General features: G+C 42.2%; 1 protein-coding gene and 1 pseudogene across 1 annotated transcript in view; one reads left to right on the top strand and one right to left on the bottom strand.

Moving 5' to 3' along the window:
- Positions 1–19,320, top strand: part of SYN3 (synapsin III) — a 459,720-nt gene that overhangs the window by 75,609 nt on the left and 364,791 nt on the right. The window contains 1 exon segment of the mRNA XM_047742754.1: positions 13,058–13,149. Within this exon segment, the coding sequence (XP_047598710.1) occupies positions 13,058–13,149 (92 nt within the window).
- On the bottom strand, positions 8,641–8,804 carry LOC125108049 (uncharacterized; annotated as a pseudogene).

Below are 19,320 nucleotides of genomic sequence, written 5' to 3'. Positions count from 1 at the left end.
CAGTACACGAGGCCCTTTTAAGAAGATTGAAAACAGATGGGGCCTCAGGCTGTTCAGTAGCTCTCAGAAATGAACATGGGAAGTGCTAAGCCATCTTGTGTCCAGGCGAAGTTCATTTTCTCCTTGAAGCACCAGTCTGCCAGGCCTCTCATTCCCAGGGAGCAGGAGTCTGCTTCCTGCATCAGGTGTGTCAGCCAGGGGAAGGAAGTATCTCCTTTCACTGCCTTTATCCTTGTTTGCATTTACTTAACCCTTTGGCAGCTTGGAAGAAAAGAGGATTGTGCTGTCCTTGGAGGCCCCAGGCTTCTGGAGCTGGGAGCATTAGGTTTACCTTCCTTATTATCAATGGGATTATGATCCTTCATGGTTCACATCTCTCCAGAGGCTCCCAGTCTCACTCCAAGTATTAGCCAGAGTCCTTCCCACAGCTATAAGCCCTTCAGGGCTAGAGTTCCCTGGCATTCTTCCTGCCCTTTCCTGCCTTGTCTTTCTTGCTTACTCTGATCCAGGCATGGTGGGCTTCTCACTTTTCTTTAAAAATCAAGTGACAGAAAACAAGAGTTGGTGAGGATGTGGAAAAATCAGAACCCTTGTGCATTGCTGGAAGGAATGTCAAATGGCACAGCTACCGTGGAGAATAGTATGGCTATTCCTCAAAAGGTTAAACATAGAGTTACCAAATGACTGAGCAATTTCATTTCTGGGTATAGACCCCAAAGAACTATAAGCAGGGATTCAACCAGGTGTTTTTAACTCCATGGTCATAGCAGCATTATTCACAATAGCCAACAAGTAGAAGTACCCTAAGTGTTCACTGACAGATGAATGTGTAAACAAAATGGGGTCTATCCTTACAATGGGATATTATTCAACCTTAAAAAGAAAGGAAATTCTGACAAATGCTACAACATGGGCAAACCTTAAAAACATGCTAAGTGAAATAAGCCAGACATAAAAGGACAACTGCTGTATGATCCCACTTATGTGAGGTCCCTAGAGGATTCAGATTCATAGAGACAGAAAGTAGAATAGTAGTTACTGTGACCTGGGGGGAATGGGGAGTTAGGGTTTCATGGGTACACAGTTTTTGTTGGGAATGATGAAAAAGTTCTGGGGATGGATGGTGGTGACTGTCGCATGACAATGTGAATATACTTAATGCCACTGAATTATATACTTAAAAAACAGTTAAAATGGTGAATTTTATGTTGAGTGTATTTTACCACAATGAAAAAACTTTGAAGAACAAGTGAGCACACTGTGCCTCAGGGCCTTTGCTCTTGCTGTTGTTTTCGCCTAGAACCCTCTTCCCCAGGGTATCCTCACTGAGGTTCTTTGTACCAGTATCCCCTCCTCAGAGATGCTTGGCCATTCTCTCTGAAATGACACTTCTCCCACGCACATTTCTCAGTCACTCTGTATCATTTCACCTGCTTCATTTTCCTTCACAGGATTTAGTGCCCTGAGTCCTAAAATGCTAGTCTTTCCAAAGTATCTGGTGCCAAGCTGGAGCTGCTATAGAACAGCAGGGCCTCAGTGCCTGGGGTTCAATCTCACCATGTTTCCAGAAGCCCCAGTGGGAGGAGGTGGCAGGTCCTCATCTCAGGGTGCAGATGGGATTAAACAGAGAGTAGGTGAGACACAAAGAGACGGCTGGGAGGCAGCTCTGGGAAGAGAAGATGAAGTCCATGCTATGGGTCGCAGCCGGTAGGAAAGAAGGGTTGAAAGAAAGGTCTTTTCATTTCTACAACCCTGAAAAGGGGTTTGGACCGTCAAAAATGAAAAAATAAAAAAGTATGTTAAGGTAGGATAGAGCATTTGAGTTTCTCAGAGCTTTGACAGAGAAGATACTCCTACCATCACATTACAAGTTTCAGTTGGGAGAAAGAAACTCTGCAAAAATTAAATGTCATTAGCCTGTTCAAGTTCCCTCAGTGTCTCCCCTTAGCATACATGGCAGGGTCATGTGCACAACTACATCTTAGCTCTTCTCACCCCAGACAGTTCCTCCCAGAGCTCCAGCCTCCCAGTTTCGCACACATCTATGAAATGACTGCATGCAGCTGTCCAGCAGTGGCCTTTACTTCCAAATCCCAGTCTCCAAGCCCCCAAATCTTCCATTGTCCCTCTGGGGAAATGTGGGGAAACTTTCACACCTGGTTTGCTTAATCCTGTAAATACACTTTCCTGAACATTCAGCAGAGTAGTGTTTGAACATGTGGAGCCAGCTCGGCAACGAGGAAAAGTAGATGTCGAGGCGACATTAACCATCATTTTCTCGGTGTACTTAAGCTGTGGCCTTATCATTTCTGAACATTTGCCTTACCTGTTGTAGGTAACAAAAGTCTGTGGTAGGTGGCAATGCTCTTTTCTAGGTCTCTCAACCTTAAGAGCTTAGGAGGCTGAGGTGGTCCCACCATTCTGTCCCCCTACAGACTTCCCCTCCCCTTCCTTCCTCTTACCCCTCTCCCATCCCCCTTCCCCTCCTTTCTCTCATTCCTCCTCCTTTCCTTCCTTCCTTCCTTCCTTCCTTCCTTCCTTCCCTGAAGACATTATCAAAAGCTCTCTTCATCCTTGAAGCTGACCTGGCAAAGGCAAAGGATGATGTGTATAATGGGTATTTTTCTTTGATTCTCAGTTGCTGCTGTTTCTTGTGGGTACAGCTTTCTTGGTGAAGGAAGCAGGAAGGGGTGAATGGCAGAGCAGAACTCGAGCATTCCCAGGTGCCCTGGGTGCCATCCACCAGAACCCCAACTTAATCTTTACTAAACGTATGTCTAAGGTCTGGAGAACAAAACTGGGCCATTCTAAAAAATCCCTAAAAACCAGAGTGGTACCACATTTATCAGTAATTTTTTTTCAAACTGGACCTCTGGGGTTCTTGCATTGCCAAATGTGGTGGTGACGGTGATGTTGAATTTTCATCGTTTTCTTCATTGACTATGTGAAGGTGATGATGTTGCTCATGAGGATAGTGATGGTGCTAACACCTTAACCCTGTCATCCAGAATAAAATCCTGACGGGATCAATCCACTGGCCCCTCCGATCTCTTCTCCTTCCACTCATTCCCTCACTAGCTCCATTCCAGCCACACTGCCTTCCTTGCTGTTCCTTGAGCCCTGCACATATGCTCTAGCCTCGGGGCCTTCCTCCTTGCTGTTCTCTCTGCCTACAAAGCCCTTCCCCCTCTTACTGTATGTTTAGCAAAACTCCCTCATCTTGCTTGTCTCACTGATCAAGTGCCACCTTCCCCTGTCCCCCCTTATTTGACATAACACTCACCTCCCAGTGCTTTGTCCTCTTACCCGAATCTTCCCTGACATATAGTTTATTGTTAATGGCCTATCTCCCCCACTAAATACAAATTCCATAAGAATAGGGAATGTTGTTCCTTTTACTTCTACGTCATCAGACCCTATCCTTGGCATAGTAGCTGTTAAGTGCCCGAATGAATGGATGAATGGAGTCAAAGTTGTCGCTCTCTTACTCCATAACCTTGTGATCTTGGCTGAAGTCATTTGTTCTCTCTGCTCTTCAGTTTTCTCTGGTTTTAGTGGAAATGCTAATATCTACCCTCATATCAAGAGGTTGTTGTAATGATCCAATCAAATAAGATAACTGTGATAGCTCACATTCATTATGCACTTATTTTCACTTACGCACCTTGCTAAGTAAGGGCTTTTATCAATTCATTTAATGCTCACAACCACCATAGGAAGACTCATTTTACAACAGATGAGGGACCAAGGCAGAGAAAGACTAGCGTGCTTCTAGTTGTACAGCAAGTTAAGGCATAGAGCTCACACTCAGACTCGTGGTCTGAGTCTGAAAACCACTCTATACCAAACACTTTGTAAACTGCAAATCACTGTTGTTGATTTTTTTGTTCTGTTTCTAAAATGTGGCCAATCCCGCCTAATTTTAGATTTTCCATTACTTAAACATTTAAGAATGTAGGTTTTATCATTTTTATTTTTTCTGTATTTTTATACTTATTTGGACATGTTTTTAGTATTTTTTGCTCCCCGCCCTGCCTTCTACACAAACACACACACACGCAGGAGCATTATGATGTTTTGATGAGCAGAAGGTGCCTTTGCATCTCCCCACCATCAGCACACCGACCCGTGGCCCAGGCCCTTCACTGAGATGCCAGGTGCTGCTCCTGAGTGCAACTTCCTCAACTGGAATGGGCCACTGAGAGAGGCTGCAGACTCTCAAAGCCTCTTTTGTCTGCAAGATGAATCTGAAATGGTGGAAAAGACTTCAGATACCAGTCCAGAAAGTCACTGAACTCACTGGGCCCTCAGAACTAAACGCGCAGCCTGAGCCGGGGAACCTACAGGAAGCAGTTCTTGCCAACAGCGAGCCGCAGGCCGGCCGCCTGCCAAGCGTCTGCTGGGCCGGGGCGGTTCGAAGAGGCAGAGTGATGAAGAAGGCACAGGGGCCCGTGGCTTTTGCTGACATGGGAAGGTATGAAAATGAAGGCGGCCACATGCATAAGCAAAGCCCAAAACGGCCAAGCAGCCCTTTAGTTGACCCAGCTCTGCAGTACAACACTCCACTAAACCACTTGGTGCAGTGTGAAGGGTGTTGGCTTGGGTTTGGGTCCCAGCTGACGCGACTATCAGATTGTAACTTTGGGAAAAGTCACTTTGCCTCCCTGGGCCTCACCTTTGACATCTACAAAATAGACATTCATTTGTTCAGTGATGATTATTGGAGCATTGTGATGTATGCCAGTTACTGGTTTGGGGACTGGGATAGAGCCATGAATGAAACAGACCTCACTGCCCCCTGGAACTTCTCTGGTTGAGAGAGATGGACAATTGAATATTAAATAGGGATGGATGTAGATCATGTCAAATGGGGATAAGTGTACAGTTATGTCCGCAGGGGATGAGTGTAATAGGGTGAGTTCTAGCGAGGAAAGGGGGCATGGCGTACAGCAGGTGCTTTGCAGGGGGTTACCTGGGGGTGGGGGGGTCACCACTGAGCAGAGGTAAGAGTGGAGTGAGGAAGGGGGCCTTGGCTGCCATCTCCAGGAAGCTCTAAGTATTGGAGGGCTGGAGCCTGGGACTTGCTCAGCAGGCTTGGCAATGGAGAAGGGACCAGTGTGGCAAAGGCAGAGTGAGCTGGAAGTGGGGAACAGGGAATGATGGGAGGCAATGTCAAGGAGGTCATCAGTTGTTAGTGTCTAAATTATGTGGGACATTAGAGACCAGGTAGGGCTTGGGCATTCTGTATTTAGTGCTACTTTATTATTGTTGTGTGTCCTTCTAATGAGTCTCTTAGACCTCGTGAGATTCTGTGAAAGAACTTAAGACCTGAAGATCACAGTACACACAGAATGCTGATTTTTTCTAAAGGAATTTGTTAATGACACAGTTTTGTTCCCAAGAGTAAACATAACAATCTATTAGGGATTACAGTGGAATTTTGATGATAACTTGCTAGAGGATGTAGGAATGCCCTAATCCTACCTTGAAAATCACCACCACCACCCTGTTCTAGGCTCCTAAGATAGCCAAATACACAGGGAGGAATAGCAAGAAAGAGTTGAAATACCTCTAAGTGTTAGCCGGCCGAGACCCCCCCCAACCCCAGTGCAGGGGTCTCTGCCAAAGCTGGCGTGAATCCTGAAGTTAGGCTCCAGATCATTTGCGGATGTTACTTATCAAGCATGTGGCTGTTATTACTAAATATGCCCAAGGTACAACAAACACAATTATGAAAAGAGAGAGCAGGACCTCTGAGACTTCTGGGAATCCATCAACTCATGGAAAGGAGAGCAGCAGAGGGAAAGATGGATACTGAGGTGAGGTGAGCACGTTTGAGGAGCTACAGGGAGGAGGGAGGAATCAACACGATGACCACCCAGATCAACAGGCACTCAACTGCAGAAAAGCCAGAATCACACGTGGTTGCCTGACTTTTCAACCTAGCAATGACCTTGCCTGCTATCAGCTATAGCACGATGATGTCCTGACCCACAGACTAATAGTTCCTCTGCATGGGGTGTAATGGGAAAGGTTGGAGAATAGGGCCCAGGGTCAGAGGTTGACCACCTCACATTAGGAAAGGTACTGGAGGCTGCCCACCTTTTCCTATCAACTCTGTGTCTGTTTGTCTATCTCCTTCTCTCTCCTTCTGAAAAATCTATGGAATGCCTAAGGCTGTGAAAAGGAGCACACTCTAAGGGTTTAAGGGTACAGTTTGGACCAGATAGGTCTTCGCTAACTGACAGGAATTTCTAGTATCTTATCAGCCACCCCTGGATTCCAGAAGAGTCAGTCTGCCAGTTTCTTGCCCTTGGGATCTCTGGACAACATCTTTTTGTGTCAAAATCCTCCTTCAGTCAGGCTTTGTGGTCAAGGCCGATAGCTGCCACCTTCACATTCCCACACATTCTTGGTTTCTTGTGCACATTCCCATCAGTCATCCATTTCCAAGTCCCACTTTCAGTTTCTGTCCCATTGATCTGTTGGCCTAATTGCATCCTTTAGCTTACCATAATGATTGTAATCACCACTTCCATTCTGTCATCAACATCATTATCATCACAAATGCAATTATTAGTAACCAGCCTTGAATACCCCCATGCTTTCAGAAATATTATCTACTTGGCTTCACATGCTTGTCAGGTGCCAGTTCCAGTGAGAATGCAGCCAAAGACCCTATAGGAAACTGAATGCATTCCATATTATTCCCCTGTCTGGGGTGGGAGGAGCACGTGTGTATGTGTGCTTGTGTGTGTGTGTGCATGCACCCACGTGCATGTGTGTTTCGGAACTGAACGTGAGTTCAGTTGTAAAGAGGTGCCTATATTGCCTTCTGATCTAAGGAGCTGTAGAAAAGATTTTGTTGGTGGATAGGTTTCCAACCATATCTAGTACCTGTAACAGAGCTTGGAGACTAGAAAATTCTTTGCCCATATTTGTTATGTATGTATGTATGTTATGTCTGTATGTGTGTATGTATATATGTAACCACTCCCCTCCTCGGCAGCCTCCCATGTTTCCCAGTGCCCCCCCCCAAATGTTAATGCCCTACTGCTGGACCAGTGAAAATGATATTCAAAAGGGACTTTGCAGATGTAATTGTATTATGGACCTTCAGATAGAGAAAGTGACTCTGATTATCTGGGTGAGCACACACAAGTCTTTAAAAACAGAATTACCGGGGCGCCTGGGTGGCTCAGTGGGTTAAGCCTCTGCCTTCAGCTCAGGTCATGATCTCAGGGTCCTGGGATCGAGTCCCGCATCAGGCTCTGCTTGGCAGGGAGCCTGCCTCCTCCTCTCTCTCTACCTGCCTCTCTGCCTACTTGTGATCTCGCTCTGTCAAATAAATAAATAAAATCTTAAAAAAAAAAAAAAACAGAATTACCTCTGGCTGGGGACAGAAATGTGGTAGAGGTGGAAGTTAAATGTCTAAGGATAAGAAGGACTTGATGTGCCATTACTAGTTTGAGGACGGAGAGTGCTATGAGGTACACAGTGCAGATGGCCTTAACTGGCTGGGGGAGTCTCCCAGCTGACACCAGCAAGGAAGTGGACCTCAGTCCTCCAACCACAAAGAGCTGAATTCTGCCAACTACCTGAAGGAGCTTGGAAGCACTTTCTTCCCAGAGTCTTCCAATAAAAAAAAGCCCAGATGATTGGCACCTTGATTTGGGCCTTGTGAAGCCCAGAACAGAGAAACCAGCCAAACTAATATAGGCTTCTGACCTACAGAGCAGTGAGATAATAAACTTGTGTTGTTTGAAGTTGTTTACTTTGTGGTAATTTGTTATGAAGTAACAGAAATACTAGTAAGGGAAGATGAATGCACTATGTAATGATATTTGTGTTCCCTCACAAGGAGTTCAAGATCCTTCGGGACTGGTCTCTGACCCACCTTTCTAGTTCTGTTTCCTATTATGTTCTTGCATAAACTCCATGCCCCAGCTACAAAAGACATCTCACCATTCCATTGACCTGATGGCCCTATGTTCTTACCTGTGCTTTTTTTTTTTTATTATTGTGTTATGTTAGTCACCATACAATGCATCGTTAGTTTTTGATGTAGTGTTCCAAGATTCATTGTTTACGTATAACACCCAGTACTCCTGTGCTTCTGTTACTAGAAGTTTAGATTGGGCCTTTCCCCTCCTTTCTGCTTAGAAACACTTTCCACAGTGTTATGGTGTCTAATGGATCTGGCAATGGACAGAGTTTCACAAGGCAAGCTACATAGCATGCATACGTATCTGGTCATCACAAATAAAAATAACACTTTATTCAACAAGCACTTTTGGATACCTACTGTGTGCCTGAAGCTGAGTATAAGGCAGTGAACAGCTTTCTTCTAAAAATATTATTGCTTGGCATTCCATTTTCATAAGATGTGATAATTTTTCCTTCAGTGATAATTGGGGGAACACTGGTTGAGAAAGAAAGAGCTATAAAAATGAAAAGCATTATAGATATAATTGACTCAGTTGATTATAACTCTTTTATTTAAAAAATGAAAAGAATTACAGTGGAGGATAAGGGATTTGCCTGTGGTCATGGTCATTGGGTCATTGTCAGGTCCAACATTTAGATCCCTGGTCTTCAGACTTCAAGTCCAATTCCTTTCCCACTATTCTTTGATTCTTCCATGTACATGTTTTTAAAAGTCACAAACAGGAAAACTCAGATAATCCAGAACTTTCAGGTATAATTGAGATCAGTGTTGAAAAACTCCCACACCAGTTTTCAATTAGCAATAATTGCACCTTGGATAAATCTCATTGGCTATGATACTGCCACTGTGCGAAGCTACCAGGTTTTAACAAGAGTAACAAAATACAAAATCCCCGTATATGCCTAATATTGCAAAAATCTGCCTGTCTTTAATGATGTCTAGAGATAATCTCCCACAAATGTATAACATAATTATTTTCCCTTTCAAAACAAAATCTTGACAATCAAAATTATACACAGCCTCCTTCATCTTCCAAAGCCATACATTATGGTGTTATTTTTTTCTGTTAAATATAAGGGAAATAAATTCTTTAAAATGCTCCTCATAGCAGATAGGGGAAAATGTAATGCAGTCAAGGCAGTGGGCTCAAGCTTTCAGTAAGGTGTAAAGAAGCGCAAATAATAGAGGATGTTTAGACCAGTGCTGAAACCCAAAAGTTCCTTTATAAAGCAAAGAGAAATTTGTAGGTGCAGATGAGCATGACAGCAGTGGAGTGCCATAGGCACCATTGCTTAGTACAGGCAAGACTCAAAGTCATGGTGGTGCTTCACTTCATTAACCTCTCAGCCGGCCTACCACCCTTAACAAAACGGAAGGGGCTGAGCTCTTGATTTTTTTTTTTTCCTTTTAACCTTTAGTGAGGTAGGGATCCCCTGAGGAGCTCTTTGAGAGGTCAGGCCACAATGGTGGGTTGCAGTGTGAATCAGAATAGAACACATTCCCTTCAGCCAATCATATCACTGGGGAAACATTCAACTAGTTTATTCAGGATAGAGCCTTTGAGGTCATCTGGTTGCCCAGTGACCGTATTTTGGAGTGGTTGAGGAAGACGACTTTATCTGAACAGAGGGGTGGTCATCCTACTTTGTCTTTGGACCTGTTATCACGGGTGTCCTCTTTGGGCTACTTCCCTTTTGGAATATTGTACTACTTGATATCAAGACTTACTGTAAAGCTGCAGTAATTGAGACAACTTGGACTAGACTCCAGGATAGACAAACAGGTCACATATGAAGTGACTTGAGGTTTGACAAAGGCACTGATGCAATTCGGTGAAAGCATATTTAATAAACAATGTAAAGTATTTGAAAAACCATATGGAAAAATTGAACCTTGAGTCTTAGGTCAGATCTTATATAAAACATTAATTCTAGGTGGACTACAGATGTAAATGTGCAAAGACCTTGTTTCTAAAAAAGGTCACGTTTCTATGTATCAGGGGTTAGGGTGTGGTGATATCTTTTGATATCTTTTGGGGGAGACAGTTCAACCCACTACAGTTTCTTTTTCTTTCTTTCTTTTTTTGCTTAAATGGTTATTCATTTATTTTTTACAATTTTTTTATTGTGTTATGTTAGCCACCATACAATACATCATTAGTTTTTGATGTAGTGTTCCAAGATTCATTGTTTACACGTAACACCCAGATCTCCATGCAATACATGCCCTCCTTGATACCCACCACCAGGTTTACCCGTTCCCCCACTCTCCTCCCCACTACAGTTTCTTTTTTTTTTTTTTTAACATTTTATTTATTTATTTGACAGAGAAAGATCACAAGTAGGCAGAGAGGCAGGCAGAGAGAGAGAGGAGGAAGCAGGCTCTCCACGGAGCAGAGAGCCTGATGCGGGGCTCGATCCCAGGACCCTGGGATCATGACCTGAGCCGAAGGCAGAGGCTTTAACCCACTGAGCCACCCAGGCGCCCCCCCACTACAGTTTCTATGTGAACTCTGAGGCTCTTCAAAAATAGGTGCTCTTTGAGATTCTACCAAGAGGGCCATCATACTATCTTGAAGGAAAAGTGCTTGGATACTTCTGTGTTCATTTCCAAGTTTTGTTTGTTGAAGTTTTTAAAAAGTAAAATACAGAAGAGTGCCCTCTCTTTGCTACCCCAACTCTCTATGCTTGATCCAACAGAGACTTGCTACACTATGAACCCAAGCATTTACCTCCTATAATCATTCATAAACCATAACTGGGAGAGAATTCTAGAAACCTTGAGCTGAACACGATGAACTTCTAACTTGTATATTCAAGCCTGAGTGTGTCTTTTATATAGATATCTCTTTCCATTTGGGCAGCAAGAAAGCCTCTGGGGTTTTGCCACCTTGGAGTTGGAGATTCTATCATTCAAAACACTGATTTACTCCCTTTCTTCACATTTTTTGGTAACCAAATGTTCTGTGTTGCAACTTTCTTTTGACTTCTTTTTCTCTGCACACTCATGCAACAACTTTTATTGCCAGTTCTTCTTTGTAATCTCGCCAATGAAGTATCTTAAACATGATGGGACTGAATTTTTAGGGCATTAGACGTAATAAACAGGTCATTACCACTATTTACTAACCTGAACTCATTAACGGAGCTCTTTGCTTTTCACCTTGCCACAACATAATGAGGCTATTAATTAAAGCAAGAGACATAAGTGCTCTGGGTTTCCTTTAATGTCATCTGGGGAGATGACTAGGTCTTTGGTCATAATTCTGTTAAATGTTTCCAAGGGGATACATTTAAATCACTGTGAAATGATATTTCCTTTCAACATGAACTTGGTTTTCTCTTCAACTGGGTTATTTTTAGGTCCCCAAAATTCCCAGTTGTAATCCACCCAGTGCCTGATTCAGCTAAGCAGTGGGAGTAGGGGGCTATACCAGTTAAAAGCATAGGCTGGAGTCAGACTGCCTGGGTTTAAATTCTGGCTCTGCTACTTACTGTGTACATTTTGCAAGTTATTTAATCTTTCTTTGCCTTGGTTTTTTCATCTGGATAAGTGTGAGGATTAAATTAATTCGTACATGTAAAATGCTTAGGACAGTATCTGGCACATAGTGAGTTTTTCATATGTATGAGAAGCTATTTTTATTCATTTAATCTTGAGAAATAGCTTTTGGCATCTTCTGTGTGTAAGGCACAGTTTGGTACTATGCATTTTCTAGGGTTACAGGTTCAACTGTCTCACAAAATTCACATGTTGAAGTCCTAAGCCCAGTACCTCAGTGTGATCTTATTTGGAGATAGGATCTTTCTAGAGTTAAAGTGAGGTCATTAGGGTGGACCCTAATGCAGTGTGAGTGGTGTCCTTATAAAAAGGGTGTCTTTGGATACAGAGACATGTACAGAAGGAAGATGGTGTGATGAGAAGGGAGAAGGTGGCCATCTACAAGTCAAGGGGAGAAACCTGAAACAGATATTTTCCTCACGGCCCTCAAAAGGAACCAACCCTACCAACACCTTATTTTTGGACTTCTAACCTCCAGAACTATGGGAAAAGAAATTTTTGCTGTTTAAGCCACCTAGTGGTGTATTTGTTACCTTAGGAAACTTAGATGGTTATAATAACATGGAATCACTGTCCCCAGGGAGTGTATAATCTGGTAGGAGGGATGTATTCCATAGGGCTTTGGTCAAAAGCAACAGAAATTCAGCAGATCTTGCTTAAACAAGAAAAAAGGCAAAAAGATGAAATTACAAAGATACAGAGGTATTGCCTAAAACCCAAGGGTAGGATTGTAGCTGGCACATAAACATCAAGAGTACTCTCATCTCTTGCCTCTACCCCTCCTCTCTTAGTGACTGTGATATTTCTCCCTCCACCCCCTTATTTTCTGTACTTTCCCAATCCAGATGGCAGGAAACATGGTCTTTAATTATACTTAGGTTTTATGTATTAAATACAGCCCCAGAAAGAAATTGCATGAATCACTCAGTAGTTTCAAATTCTAATACAAGGGCACCTTATTCCTATACCCTGGGTCAGGTGCCAACCCCATTAGCTGTGACGGTGAGAGCAGTATTTCAGTGCATAGACATGCTGCCTATACTGTAACCATGTAGGTGGATAAAGGGGAGGGGCCATGACCAAAAGAGGAAGCAATGGGCAGATGATGAAGAGGACTCCATTAATTGGGATACACGATTACTAGCTGTGATCTTTTACCACTGCATAACCTGAAGCTGAAGAAATCTAGGGAAAATGTTATATTGAACAGCCTTTGACCTCGTGTAGTCCTGAAGCTGGAGTGGCTTCTTCTGCTTTCAAGGAAGTAGAAATTAGTAGTGGTTAAAAGCATAGGTCCTTGAATCAGAGACAGGTGGGTTTCGATCTAACTTTGCCTTTTATTAATTATGTGGCCTTGGACATGACACCATGCCTCTGCACCTCAGATTCCTCAGGTTTCAGAAAGGAAAGTAAATAATATTACCAACTTCCTAAGTTTCAGGAGAGGCATAAATGTGTACTTGGCACATAAAGTACCCAATAAATGTTAGTAGTTTTTAGCGTCGTTAGTTTTTGATGAATCCTTTTGTGTTTTGCTTTCTCCTTCAGGCTGAATTCTCAGAGTTGAACCTAGCTGCCTATGTTACTGGGGGCTGTATGGTGGACATGCAAGTCATGAGAAATGGGACCAAGGTTGTGAGGTAAGGAGGACTGAGAATCAGAAAGCCTTCATTCAAGAGGCACGTGTGGGATACCTCACAGAGCTAACCCCTCTGTCGGCTGCCTCTGACCTGACTTCTGCACTACATGTACCCTCATGTGCCGAGTATTACTTCCAAAGAGTTCTAGGTGCTATTGCTATAGGAATGACTAGCAACACAAATAATTGAGGGAAGCAGTGGTGGTGGGCTGGAATGAGCCCCGGGCTTGCAGAGAAGAGACTGGATTCCATTTCTGGCTTTGTGACTCTACTCAGGTGTATTATTTGGTCTCTTTTACCCTCTGATTCCCATCTGCAGCATGATTGCAGCACACAAGTAACAGACATGGATGTGAGATCGCCCTGTTCATTCTAAAGAGCTGTACAAATGTAAGGGTTTATTAGAATGAGCTATGGCCTGTTTCCAGCATATGGCAGACTAAATGTTCAAAGAATCCCCTCCCAGGACATCAAACCTTAAAGTACTGGATATACCATTTTCCAGAGAATCAGTTTATAATGTATGCTGAGCTTGAGGTGGAGTGAGAAAATTCTTCAGAAGCCCAGAAAAGTCAAGAAAGCACAAATCCACAGAAGAGATAAAGAGTTATATTAATATATTTCTACCTGTATTTCTAATATTAATATATTAAGCAACCAGAATAATACAGACCAGGTCTCATGAGGGTTTAGCTGGGGAAGAAATAGGATTCAGATTTGGGGAAGTAAAACAGGAAGAACTTTGAGGAAGAGGTGGCACTGGTTCTAACCCTTATCAGTGGTGAAATATGGGCATTCTACGCATCGTAAGGGGAGGAAGCAGTCTTTGTAAATGCAGACAGGCAAAAAAAGAGACCGTGCTTGGGTATTTATGATAATTCAACTAATTCAGTCATCATTCACTGAGAGCCTACCATGTGCCAAGAAAGACATTATGTGGCTTTCCATTTTTAATAATGTTGGGCTAGATTATTTGGACCAACTTTTCCATGGAAAACAATTTAAAAATCTGGTTTTAAATAATATCATCTCTAAAGCCTTCAAAGAATTAGCAAGACATTAAGGAATTACCAAGAAGAGAATGATGGGGAAAAGGAAACTCAGAGAGATGAATGTGTACAAAAGTTATATTTTTCTATGAAATTTGCTAAGCCTGGCAAATTTGAAAACTGGTTTTGATAGCTTAGCAGGAACAAGGGAGGTAGAAATCAATGTCCACTCAAGGTGGAGAGTATAATGATAGGCCCTCCTCACAATAAGCTGAGACCCAGAAGAACCACATCTTCAAGGTAAATGTGAATTATAAGTACATGAGCCCTTATAAGTAATTGCAGCTTAAACTGCAGTTTGATTTGTCTTCCAGGGAAACTTAAGCTTGGTTTATGGTGATCCCAAACATGCCAGAAGTAAAAAACAAATCATATGTAGAGGAAGGCACTTTCATCCTAAGCTTCAAATAATTTTTTGTACAATAGCTAGCACAGAGTCCAAGATAACCAGGCATAGACACCATGAATGAGAAGAAACAGAAACAATAGACGACAGAAAGAGACCTGAAGGACATCAGATACTGGACTAATCAAACAGCAATTCTTTTTTTTTTTTTTTCCCCAGATATCATTGTTGGGGGGGGGCGGGGGGAGTTGGTATTTTCTTTATTAAAAAAAATTTTTAAATTAACACATAATGTATTATTTATTTCTGGGGTACAGGTTTGTGGTTCATCAGTCTTATACAATTCACAGCACTCACCATAACACATACTCTCCCCATCAAACAGCAATTCTTAAAAAAAAAAAAAAGTTATTAAGTTGAAAAAAATCAGGTTTGAAGATACCTTCCAGAAATAGAAAACAATAACAATAAAAAGTGACACAGCCAATTTTTTTAAGATTTTATTTATTTATTTGAGAGAGAGAGAGCATGAGAGGGGAGAGGTCAGAGGGAGAAGCAGGCTCCCCACCGAGCAGGGAGCCCGATATGGGACTCAATTCCGGGACTCCAGAATCATGAGCTCAGCCGGAGGCAGTCGTCCAACCAACTGAGCCACCCAGGCACCCGACACAGCCAATTAAAAAAAAAAAAAAATCAAATACAACTAGAAATGAAAACTACACTAATCAATCACTAATTATTGGATGTGTTGTGTTTAGCAATATATGACACACCATTGAAAAGGCACTAATAAGTAAAAAGTAGAGCTGAAGAAATTATCCTAATGAAGCACAGAGAGGAAAAGAAGAAATGCAAAAGAGTTGATTAGATCTTGTGAGAAAGTCTCTCATTTAAACAGAATCCCAGGGGCGCGTGGGTGGCTCAGTGGGTTAAATCCTCTGCCTTCGGCTCAAGTCATGATCTCAGGGTCCTGGAATGATCTCAGGGTCCTGGTCATGTCAGGCTCTCTGCTCAGCTGGGAGCCTGCTTCCTCCTCTCTCTCTCTCTCTCTCTGCCTACTTTGATCTGTCAAATAAATAAATAAAAATCTTTAATAAAATAAATAAATAAATAAATAAATAAACAAACAAAATCCAAAAAAAAGAATGGAGCAGAGGCAGTCTTTTAAGAAATGATGGTTGAAAACCTTTCAGAGGGATACCAAACCACCAAAACCAGAAGCTTACTACATTTCAGGGATCAATAAAAAGAAATATATACTGACACACAATACTGTAAGTGCAGAAGGATGAAGAAAAGCATCTTAAAAACAGCCAGAGAGGAAAAGGCAGATTACTTTATTAGAGTAACTGACAGCTCCCAGGCAGCACCAGTAGAACATCTTCAGGTGGCCAAAAGAAAATAATTGCCAAGCTCTTCCATCTTCAGAGAAACATTTTTTATGAATAAAGGCAAAATAAAAACATTTACAAAGAGAATACTCTCACTAAGGAAGATTGTAAAGAACCTGCTTTCAGCAAAAAGAAAATGATCCCAGAATAACAGAGCTACAAGAAGATGTGTACAACAAAGAAGGTAGTAAATGTACATGAATATTGTCTATAAATAATAATAATAATGTCTTACAGATTTAAAAAAATACACAAAGAATTAAAATACATGACAGGAAGATAATATGGGCTGGGAGGAAATGGAATTAAGGTGTTTTGAGGCCCTTGTATTGTTAGGGAAGTAAGTAAATGTATCAATTAACAACAGGCTGTGAAAAGTCATAGATGAGGGCACCTGGGTGGCTTACTGGTCGTTAAGCGTCTGCCTTTGGCTCAGGTCAGGATGTCAGGGTCCTGGGATCGAGCCCTGCAATGGGTTCTCTGCTCAGCAGGAAGCTTGCTTCTCCCTCTCCCACTCCCCCTGCTTGTATTCCCTCTCTCTCTGTGTGTCTCTCTCTGTCAAATAAATAAATAAAATCTTAAAAAAAAAAGTCATAGATGCAAGATGTAATTGCCAGTAATTTAAGTGATTACTTAAAAAAAAGAAAAGAAAAGAATGTAGTAAAACTTAAAAGCTATAAGAGAGGGAGGAGCACCTGGGTGGCTCAGTCAGTTAAGTGTCTGACTCTTGATTTCAGCTCAGGTCATGATCTCAGGGTGGTGGGATTGGGCCCTGCACTGGGCTCTGGCTCAGCATGGAGTCAGATTGTCCCTCTCCCTCTATTCCTCTCTCACCCCACCCCCTGCTCTCTCTCAAACTAACAAATAAAATATATATATATATATTTTAAAGCTACAAGAGAGGGAATAGAAGAAATAGTAAAAGAGGACATGAAAGAGAAAAACCAACATGGAATGTGTATTACAACTAAAATAAGATGGTGGATTTAAATCAAAATATATATAAGCAGACTGATTATTATTCTAAATGGCCTGTATAGCAGTGCTGGTTATTAAAGTATTTAAAATTTGCTATACAAGTCGGTAAATAGCTTCTGCCCTCAACCCAATGAATATCTTCAGCTACACTTACCTCATGGATGGGCAGACAATTGGACTGCTCTTTTGTCCCCCAGTTCACCACATTGCTGTCCCCCAGCTCATATCCTTGTTCTTCCCATGGTCAGAGGATGCCCAAACATTATAGGGAAGGCACACCCTTGGAAGCAGTGTGGAACCCCAGAGAGAAAATTCCTGATTTCCTCTGTCTCTTCAAGGCTGTAAATGCCTGTGAGTCCACTGGAGTCGCCCTCTCATGGTCACTTGTGAGAACTACAACCTCCACAAAGTACCCTCTGAGTTGTTAAATATTATCACCAATATATATCATTAATTGCATTAAATGTAAAAGGACTGAGTGCTCTAGTTTATAGAGCATCTCCATTAAAAATTTTTAAAGTAGATTTTTTAAAACCCAGCTATATTCCATTCACAATACTCATCTAAAACATAAGAATATAGGAAGTTTGGAAGTTAAAGGATGGAAATATATATATATATATACACTTACACATACACACACACACATACATACATACATACACACACACAAATATACACATTTAACTGGTCAAAAGAAAGCTAGCTGATGTAGCTGTACTAATATCAGGGGGAAAAATAGACTCCAGGTGAAAAGTGTTACTAGGGCAAAGGAAGTAATTTATTATCATTAAGATAAGAAAGAGATAGTAATTTTAAATTTATGAGCATCAAACAAAAATGCCTCAAACTATACTTCAGAAACTATCAGGGGTGCCTGGGTGGCTCAGTGGGTTAAGCCACTGCCTTCGGCTCAGGTCATGATCTCAGGGTCCTGGGATCGAGCCCCGCATCGGGCTCTCTGCTCAGCAGGGAGCCTGCTTCCTCCTCTCTCTCTACCTGCCTCTCTGCCTGCTTGTGATCTCTCTCTGTCAAATAAATAAATAAAATCTTTAAAAAAAAAAAAAAAGAAAGAAACTATCAGATTTATTTGTGCTTATTTATACCGTGCTTCCTTATCTGGAAAAGGAACTGAATTGTCTTATTTTGTAATACATAGAAACGAGAACATGCATCCTATTAGTTTTCAAATTTGGCTATAGATTAGAATCACCTGGGAAATGTTTTAAAATCCTGATGGCCCAGGAATATGCCGGACCAACTTCACTAGAATCTCTGAAGGTAGGATTTGGACCTCTGTAGTTTTAATGCTCCCTAGGTAATTCCAATGGGCAGCCTGATGGAGAACCTCCCCAAACAGCTCTCACATTGGCCCTGCACCCTGGCTGAGTCAGCTGGGGCCGGGTGTGTTTCCTGACACAGAGACACAGGGAAAAATGCCATGTGATGATGAAAGCAGATTAAAGCGATGTGTCTATAAGCCAAGGAATGCCAGTGATTGCTGTCAATCACCCTAAGTGAGGAGAGAGACATGGAGCAAAATGTAACAGATTCTCTCTCAGCCCTCAGAAGAAACCAATCCTGCCGATGCTTTGATTTCAGATTTTTAGCCTCCAGAACTGTGAAAGAATACTTCTCTGTCGTTTTAAGCCATCCAGTTTGTGGTACTCTCTTTAGGCAGCTCTAGAAAACTAATTTGGTAGTGCTTTTCAAATTTTAAATGCATATCCACCCTCTAAAGATCTTGATAAAATGCTGATTCTCATTCATTAGGTCTTTAGGTAGGATCTCAGATTCTAAATTACCTGCAGTCTCCCAGATGAAGCCAATACTGTCAGACCTGTAGCCTCAGTTTGAGCAGCATGGGTTTGGACTAGTTTCCAGATGCTGCTGCTGCTGGTAGAAGACCATACCTTGAGTAGCCAGAGCTATGAGGGTAGTTGCCAATATGGCCAAAGCCCTGGGCTCAGGGGTCCATGGAGCTGTTGAGGTTTATTCTGTCCATGCCTAGGATGGTGCTTACTGTCTCAGCTAGATAGCTTGCTTTGGCAACCACAATTAGAGACCTGGGAGAATGTGCACACAAACCAGGTAGCCCCAGCCCAACTCATGGTGTGTCCTGCAGTTAGGGAGTCAGTAAAAATCTTCCTCGGCCATGTAGTTTCAAGCCCTAACTGTGGTCTCCCAAAGTAGAATGTTGAACAGTGCCCTTGCCCTGCAGCATATGCCTTCAATGAGAATTAGGTGTTGCATTGAAAATGCCTTTAATCACTTCCAAGTGTGCAGTATGAGCAAGGCAAGGCCTACATCTTCTGAAGTAATGTTCATAGGAAGTACCTTCAGAAAAGTTGGCCAGGATGGGTGGTAGAGCAGACCACAGCTGGTTTTCTCCAGCATCCATTCTTTCT

Source organism: Lutra lutra, chromosome 8 (assembly GCF_902655055.1).
Source record: "Lutra lutra chromosome 8, mLutLut1.2, whole genome shotgun sequence".
NCBI classification, from domain to species: Eukaryota; Metazoa; Chordata; class Mammalia; order Carnivora; family Mustelidae; genus Lutra; species Lutra lutra.
This window is presented reverse-complemented; position numbering and strand designations above follow the sequence as displayed.